Below are 9,241 nucleotides of genomic sequence, written 5' to 3' on the forward strand. Positions count from 1 at the left end.
GGAAATATAATGGTCTATTCTAAGTACTAATGTTAATAGAGTATATGAACATTGTTTCCAGAGAAAAGTGATACTTTGGTTTCTGGAAGTGTGACCTGTCAGATTCAATTAAACTCATGTTCTGTGACTGAGTGAAATGTATTTGAATTACACTGAATTAAATGATACTTCCACGTTTTTTGGCCTGGTGGTAGATCGGTCAACATGCCCCTGAGCAGGGTATTGACCCTGGATGCTTCTGTGTGTCGCTCTGAATGGGAATCTGTTGGACTGTAGTTATTGAGCAGGGTATTGACCCTGGATGCTTCTGTGTGTGGCTCTGAATGGGAATCTGTTGGACTGTAGTTATTGAGCAGGGTATTGACCCTGGATGCTTCTGTGTGTCGCTCTGAATGGGAATCTGTTGGACTGTAGTTATTGAGCAGGGTATTGACCCTGGATGCTTCTGTGTGTGGCTCTGAATGGGAATCTGTTGGACTGTAGTTATTGAGCAGGGTATTGACCCTGGATGCTTCTGTGTGTGGCTCTGAATGGGAATCTGTTGGACTGTAGTTATTGAGCAGCTTCACATATTGTACGTTTCAAATATTCAATAAATAAAATTACACTTCCTGTCACTCATTCAGATTCTACATCCTGTGGTGTGGCCAATTTAAATTTAATCTCATGGGTGGAATGGGAGTCAATTCCCAAATTCTTTATTGAGCACAAACCTGGTGTATAAAATATCTGATATCATATTAGGAAATCAGTCAATTGATATGAATTATTTAGGCTCTAATTTATGGATTTCACTATTGGGCAGGGGCGCAGCCATGGGTGGGCATAGGCCTACCCACTGGGGAGCCATGCCCAGCCAATCAGAATGAGTTTTTCCCTACAAAAAGGCTTGATTACAGACAAAAATGCTCATCAGTTTCCTCAGCTGTCCGGATGGCTGGTCTCAGACGATGAAACCGGATGTGGAGGCCCTGGGCTGGTGTGGTTACACTTCGTCAGCGATTGTGAGGCCGGTTGGATGTACTGCCAGATTCTCTAAAACGACGTTGGAGTTTGTTTCTCGGCCATAAGCTATTATAAAATTCTCTGGCAACAGCTCTGTTGGACATTCCTGCGGTCAGCAGACCACTTGCACGCACCCACAAAACTTGACATCTGTAATGTGTGTCAAAACTGCACATTTTAGAGTAGCCTTTTGTCCCCAGCACAAGGTGCACCTGTGTAATGATGCTGTTTAATCAGCTTCTTGATAAGCCAAACCTGTCACATGGATGGATTACCTTGTCAAACGAGAAATGCTCACTAACAGGGACGTAAACAAATGTGTGCATATAATTTGAGAAATAAGCTTCTATGTTGTGTGATGTTCTTTTGTTTTAGCTCATGAAACATGTTACCAACATTTTCCATGTTGCATTTATATTTTTGTCGCAATACATATCGTATCGGCACCGAAGTATTGTATTGTGAGGTCCCTGGAAATTCCCAGCTCTACTAAATCACAGATTGCTCCTTTAAGATACTTTTCATTAAATGTTTATTTGGAAGCCGCTGATTTGATTATCTCAAGTCTGGTTAATCTTCACGGACAGATGGACGGACAACAGCAGTAGGAGCTGCAGGCCCATGAGGCTGGACCTGGGTGGGGCCTGCTGGTACTGGTGCCACAGGCCCATGAGGTTGGACCTGGGTGGGGCCTGCTGGTACTGGTGCCACAGGCCCATGAGGCTGGACCTGGGCGGGGCCTGCTGGTACTGGTTGGATGTATCTGTAGTAAGTGAACCTACTGTCAAACTGATGGAGCTGAGATGGATGTATCTGTAGTAAGTGGACCTACTGTCAGACTGATGGAGCTGACATGGCTGTATCTGTAGTAAGTGGACCTACTGTCAGACTGATGGAGCTGACATGGATGTATCTGTAGTAAGTGGACCTACTGTCAGACTGATGGAGCTGACATGGATGTTCCTGTAGTAAGTAGACCTACTGTCAGACTGATGGAGCTGACATGGATGCATCTGTAGTAAGTGAACCTGCTGTCGGGTCTTGTGTTTCTGCTGGTCCTGGCTTGGTTTGGAGGTCTGTTCAGAAATATTGTGCTCATAAATGGACACTTTGATTAAAATTATTATTATTTTTTACCTTTATTTAACTAGGCAAGTCAGTTTTAAGAACAAATTCTTATTTTCAATGACGGCCTAGGAACAGTGGGTTAACTGCCTGTTCAGGGGCAGAACGACAGACTTGCCAGCTCGGGGGGATTGAACTAGTCCACCACTCTAACCACTAGGCTACCCTGCCGCCCCATAATGAATAAAGTTGGCTTCATAGTTTTTATCAATACGACTCTGGATGTGGAAAGCAGAAATGACAGGTTGAAGGTTATTGTGAAGATGGAAAAATACATATTGGTGGTAACAAACGGTTCCTAGAACCCAAGGTAAGAGTGAAGGAGATGGTCCTACAGATGTAGGATCTTAATTTGATCACTCATTTGTTGCAAATAATTTTACTACACAGCAGGAAATGCAAACTTGTAATGTATTGGAGTTTAAAGTTCTCTGAAGTTTGTATTTTCCACTTGATTTGCCCTAATAAAAAATGTATCAACCCCTAAAAAACTGTCAGTTAATTATAATACACAATGTGCTACCAAGGGGCGCAGCGGTCTAAGGCACTGCATCTCAGTGCTAGAGGCGTCACTACAGTCCCTGGTTTGATTTCCAGGCTGTATCACAACCGGCTGTAATTGGAGTCCAATAGGGCTGCGTACAATTGGCACATCGTCGTCAAGGTAGGGAGTCATTGTAAATAGGCATTTGTAGGAACTTATTTGCCTAGTTAAATGAAAAATAGTTAACATTTCCTGTTGCTGCAGGATTATTTTCCTGCTGAAGCAAACATGGCTCAAATTAAGATCCTACATCTGTATTTAATACAAAGACGACTTCAAACCAGTAACTAACACCATTTGATGTTTACACTATTTTTTGTGCAGATTCTCCTCTCCTCCTGGATCCCAATGATCCCATTGTTGGACAGGCCTTCACCTTGCCATCATCGACTAATGGGACAATGGAAGAAGAGAGCCAGGACTGTGTCAGAGTGTCTGACAGCTCAGCTGAGGCCATGGAGGAGTTAAGCGTCACAGAATGTAGAGTAGTGGACCAGAGCCTGTGTACTACTGATCCTCCCATGGTAAGACCCTCACTGGAAAGAAATACAAGTTGACTATGTTTCTATTACATTTCTCTACATAATCTTTAAAATCTATTGTTTTTCCATTTTAGAGGTCTCTTGAAAACTTTGAACCAGAAATCTACGATCATGAGGGCAAGGGAGCATACAGGTAACTCAGTATTATTTTACTTGTTTTCTCATGAATAGTTTAAGGACAATGCCTCATTTTTCAAGTCATATTCAGGGAATGTAATTAAAATGTCATTCTTCACCATTGTTTCCTCTAGGTTCCAGTGCCCCAGTGCAGGTCTGTTCCAGTGCAGTATAACAGGCCTGGTGTTCAGGATGGAGGGAGAGGGAGAGGTGCTCTATAGGACAGTCCACTGGGACACGAGGCTTCTAGCCAAGAGTGGCAAGAGGCCTGCAGGACCTCTGTTCATGTTTACATGCCTTAAGGGGTCTGTCTGTCAACTACACCTTCCACACTGTGAGATTCATTCTGGTAAGTAATACATTTCCAGGGAGGTTATAGCCTATGTATTCTTAATCACCATCAGTAGCATCACTACTCCACTACTGGGTTGTCATCGTCATCTGAACAGAAGACTAATGTTCTCTTTCTCACCTAGAGGGTGGATGTGACTTCCTGTCTGTAGCCCATGTGACTGATGATGACAGTATGGAGTTTCTCCTTCCCCATGAGGCAACAGAATCTCACGTCATATTAAACATCACTGGATTCGGCAAATATGGCATCACCAAGAAACAGGAAGCTCCTGTCTCTCCTATCCGTGCTCTGGTGCTACTATTTTACCAACTCCCAGATGATAATAATGAGTCCACCCTAAATGTGTTGTTGCTGCCCAGAAATGTTGACATTGATGAGGTAAGTAGATCAGAGTTGTCAAACTCCTCTTTGGTTGGAATTCTATCAAATATGCACTGTTGAACTCACCTTTTGCCACAGAACAATATTTTGGGGTGTAATGCAATTGTAAATGGTGAATCCAGACCATTACATCAAGATGATACCCTCAAGATCCGAGGGCGACATTTGGGCTTCCATGTTTCAGGTACTGCTACTAAATCATGACAGTGTGTTCCAAACCATTTCCAATCCTCTCAAGGTGTGTAAGACCAGGAGGACAAGGAATGGAGACAGAGAAATATACATGGAAATAAATCCTAACTGTAGACTAACCCCGGACGAAGAATACACCCTCTCCACCGATCTAACAGATGAACATCACATAGATCCAAAGGTAGTCTAATAAATATGAGCTAAGACTTAAATCATTTTTGTGATGCTACCTTGATAAGATATAGAAATCACATACAATTCTGTTTGACTTGATACTTACACTTTTTTCTCTTCAGAAAGCAGAGTTTGTGGATTATGATTCCTATACAAACTACATGCTGACATTTCAGTTGCGTTTAAAAACTGTTGTTGAAGAAGTGGATCTTCTTCTGGAAGAACATGGCGGTCCTGAAAATGAACGTGTATGGAACCGCCTTGTTTCACTACCAGGTAACTGAAACTCAGAGAGAGTAGGAGTTACAATATAACTAATAGCATTTTACATTACATTAGTAACCGCCATTGTAGTAGTAGTAGTAGTGATAACAGTAGTTAGTAGTGGTGATTGCAGTAGTAGTAGTAATATTAGTAGTAGTAGTCATATCGTTGTTGTTGATTCAATTAGATGAATTATGATACATTGTTATTTTACTACATAGTACAACACCTTATCTTTCTCATCCACAGTCTCCCCAACAGAAGTTCCCTCTTCAGGTAACGGTTCTCATCAAACCTTCTACTTGTCTTAGTCTCATCACCGATGGTTTCCTCATCATAAACAATGATACTATGAGGAAATCAAATGTGAAGAACTCTAATTATCCTCGTGGTTCTGTGTTGTTAAATGAATGATGGTGTATAGAGTCTTTCATTGGATCTTGCCTGCAGTGTAGCCTAGCTCACTTTAAATACTATATACCCACTTTTGGGTTAACAGCATGGACCAGGGGGTGGGTTAACAGCATGGACCAGGGGGTGGGTTAACAACATGGACCAGGGGGTGGGTTAACAACATGGACCAGGGGGTGGGTTAACAACATGGACCAGGGGGTGGGTTAACAACATGGACCAGGGGGTGGGTTAACAACATGGACCAGGGGGTGGGTTAACAACATGGACCAGGGGGTGGGGTAACAGCATGACCCAGGGGGTGGGGTAACAACGTGGACCGGGGGGGGGGGGTTAACAGCGTGGACCGGGGGGGGGGGGGGGGTTAACAGCGTGGACCGGGGGGTGTGTAAGCAACATTTTGTTTAAGAGTTTGATATTCTTCTGATAGAACAGGGCAGTAATGAATGGGAGAGATGTCTCTGCCTTCTAGGTAATGGACATTTAGAGCTAAACTCAAATGAACTCTGACATGTGGTGTAGGAAGAAGTAGCATTAGGAATAGAAGTAGAACTACAGGTGTTGCTGTTATTGAATTATGATGAAGACCTGATGAGAACCTCTGGTGATGATGATATATGTTCTCATCAAGTCTTCTAGTTCTATTAGTCTCCTCCCTGATGGCCACCTCATCACAAACAATGATAATATGAGGAAATCCCATTTGAAAAAAAAACTAAAATTCTCCTAATGGTTCTGTGTTGTAAAATGTATTATGTGTTACACCTGCAGCTCCTGTCCAGGTCCAACCCCACGGGCCTGTTACACCAGTACCAGCAGCTCATGTCCAGTTCCAACCCCATGGGCCTGTGGCACCAGTACCAGCAGCTCATGTCCAGTTCCAACCCCATGGGCCTGTGGCACCAGTACCAGCAGGCCCCGCCCAGGTCCAGCCTCATGGGCCTGTGGCACCAGTACCAGCAGCTCCTGTCCAGTTCCAACCCCACGGGCCTGTGGCACCAGTACCAGCAACTCCTGTCCAGGTCCAACCCCACGGGCCTGTGGCATCAGTACCAGCAGCTCCTGTCAGGGTCCAGCCTCATAGGCCTGCAGCTCCTACTGCTGCTGTTCGTCCATCTGTCCGTGAAGATCAACCAGACTTGAGATGATCAAATCAGTGGCTTCCATATAGAAATGTAGTGAAAAGTGTTTATCTAAAGCAGGAGCAATCTGAGATTTAAATGGATGATAATGAGAAATATTATTTCATAGATTTTTCATTGATTATTGAAGAATATAACTTATGTGCCTCATGAGCTTAGTTCAACTGCCATTCCCCATCAGAGGCCAAAATATAACCTTGTTTTAATCAATTGTTTGTAAACAATAGAATTGTAAAAAAAATATATTAAAAAAGAATAAACACTAAGCCTCAGCATGAACTATCATGTGGATATTATGGATGGTCAGTCCTTGTATCCATAGCTCTATGAATTAGAGAGTTGTTAAAGTGGTTTGTTATTTTTTTGAACCGAAAATTGACCCTTGATATTATGCCACATTCATTAATGGTCAGATAAGGGAACTATTTGTATATCTTTGTGTGTAGGAAAGAACATGCTAGTAAGTGTTTCGCTATATCCTTTACACCCGCTGTATCCTATGCGTGTATTTAATAAAAGTTATATTTAATTGTATTTATAGTAGGCTACACTGCATTAGTTGGGCTGGGAATTACCAGGGACCTCACAATACAATATTATAACGATACTTACAGTGCATTCAGACCCCTTCCCTTTTTCTACATTTTGTTACGTTACAGCCTCATTCTAAAATGCATACAAAATTATAATAATCCTCAATCTCCACACAATACCCCATAATGACAAAGTGAAAACAGGTTTTTAGACATTTAGCAAATGTATTAAAAAAAAATTTTTAAATACAATTTTTAAATAGGTATTCAGACACTTTGCTATGTGACTAGAAATTGAGCTCAGGTGCATCCTTTTTCCATTGATCATCCTTGGGATGTTTCTACAACTCGATTGGAGTCCACCTGTGGTAAATGTAATTGACTGGACATTTGGAAAGGCACACACCTGTCTATATAATGTTCCACAGTTGACAGCACATGTCAGAGCAAAAACCAAGACAAGCGGTGGAAGGAACTGTCCGTAGAGCTCAGAGACAGGATGGTGTCGAGGCACAGATCTGGGGAAGGTCAAAGCTGTCATCAAGGCAAAGGATGGATACTTTGAAGTATCTCAAATATAAATATATTTGGATTAGTTTAACACTTTTTTGGTTACTACTTGATTCCATATGTGTTATTTCATAGTTTTGATGTCTTCACTATTATTCTACAATGTAGAACATAGTAAAATAAAGAAAAGCCCTTGAATGAGTAGGTGTGTCCAAACTGTGGACTGGTACTGTATACAGTACATATACAGTGGGGAGAACAAGTATTTGACACACTGCTGATTTTGCAGGTTTTCCTACTTATAAAGCATGTAGAGGTCTGTAATTTGTATCATAGGTACACTTCAACTGTGAAAGACGGAATCTAAAACAAAAATCCAGAAAATGTATTGCATGACATAAGTATTTGACCCCCCCCCCCACCCCCCCCAGAGAGTGAAAGTAATTAAGAGCTTTTCAAATGCAAATCATGGACTGTTCACAAAATACATCACTGTGACTGTAATATGTGGTTGTCTTACTTACCTCAGTTAAAATGCTCTGGTCTCACTCTGTTTGATAGCTAAATAACTCAAATGTAAATGAAGGATGTATTATCTTAAATTAGATATGCTAGCTATCTGCAACATTATGAACGTTTGCGAACTAGTAAGTATTTTTTAATCCTAATATCTGTAATGTATGTTACCTCAGTTGAAATGCTCTGGATGTCACTCTGGATAATAGCGTCTGCTAAACAACTGAAAATGTCCAATGTAAATGAAGGATGTATTGTCATAAACGAGAGGCTATCGAGCTGCAACATTATGAATGTTTAAAGACATGCTTCGGTACTTTGGGAACTAGTTAGTATTTCTTAAACCTCCCGCTTTGGGCTGGGTGTGTCAACGTGTGAAATACCTGCTTTGAAAGCCACTGTTTTCTGGAAGCTGTGTTGTGCCATTTTCCATACATTTCCCCCCCACGTGGGCCAACCTCTAGCAATTTGAGTTCCAGACAATGAGATTCAGCCTCACCATTTGACTGACAACTAGCAAGAATCACACACAGCAGCGAGAGAGAGAGAGAGAGAGAGAGTAATGACGTGGTGAACATATCTGCACATATGAGGTATTATGACAGTTTTGAGGACCACTTTTGGCCCTGAGGCCTACTTTCAGAACTACTGGCTGAAAAGTATGCAGAAGTACCGGAGAATCCCTTTAACCGTCTTGAATTAGCTTCATGTCTCAGGTGAAGTCACTGCTCAGGGACTTTGCTTTTTAATGGTTGAATAAGATGAGAGAGAAAAAAAAGAAAGAACCCACGCACTGCTCTTGATAGTATCACTGCTCTTGATAGTATCACTGCTCTTGATAGTATCACTGCTCTTGATAGTATCACTGCTCTTGATAGTATCACTGCTCTTGATAGTATCACTGCTCTTTAGTAAGCTTTACATTTCGGCCTCACGGCCTTCCTCAGAGCTTTAAGGGAGATATGTTTTGTGCATAGGAGCTTGCATTTCACTGTGCCATTTACACCCGCTGTATTCTGTGCATGTGATTAATAAACGTTTGATTTGATTTATAGTAGACTACACTGGTATATAAAGGTATTTGTATATATTTTTAAGCTTTTAATATTTCCACGTCATTATCCCTACACAAACACATTTATCTGATCCATTCATTAATTAATAAAATATTTCATTGAATTAAGAAAAACTGTTATTAGGAGATTATTGTGGTCACAGGTCACAAAGTGCAGTCACCATCATCATCATATTGGACTGACTTATTTTAGTCTAAACCTGACTGATGCATTGAGAACAAACATTGACAACAGTAATTATTTCTCAGGAAACGATAATTCAGTCTTTGAAGAAAAGACTGTTTAAAACCTTAGCTGGTGTTTTCTGTTGTCCTACACCCTCCCTCCGCCTGGGAGCACCGCAGCAGAGTGGGC

At 41.6% G+C, this 9,241-nt stretch overlaps 1 protein-coding gene across 1 annotated transcript; it reads left to right on the plus strand.

Moving 5' to 3' along the window:
* The first annotated feature begins 3,002 nt into the window (after positions 1-3,002).
* LOC139423650 (uncharacterized) lies at positions 3,003-6,784 on the plus strand. The gene is made up of 7 exons (XM_071175246.1): positions 3,003-3,198; positions 3,291-3,349; positions 3,468-3,682; positions 3,810-4,442; positions 4,558-4,711; positions 4,949-4,975; positions 6,133-6,784. Exons 1-4 carry the CDS (start codon positions 3,076-3,078, stop codon positions 4,127-4,129), a joined length of 717 nt encoding a protein of 238 aa, XP_071031347.1. The 5' UTR covers positions 3,003-3,075; the 3' UTR covers positions 4,130-4,442; positions 4,558-4,711; positions 4,949-4,975; positions 6,133-6,784.
* Positions 6,785-9,241: the final 2,457 nt, after the last annotated feature.

This window comes from Oncorhynchus clarkii, chromosome 13 (assembly GCF_045791955.1).
Source record: "Oncorhynchus clarkii lewisi isolate Uvic-CL-2024 chromosome 13, UVic_Ocla_1.0, whole genome shotgun sequence".
Taxonomy (NCBI): Eukaryota; Metazoa; Chordata; class Actinopteri; order Salmoniformes; family Salmonidae; genus Oncorhynchus; species Oncorhynchus clarkii.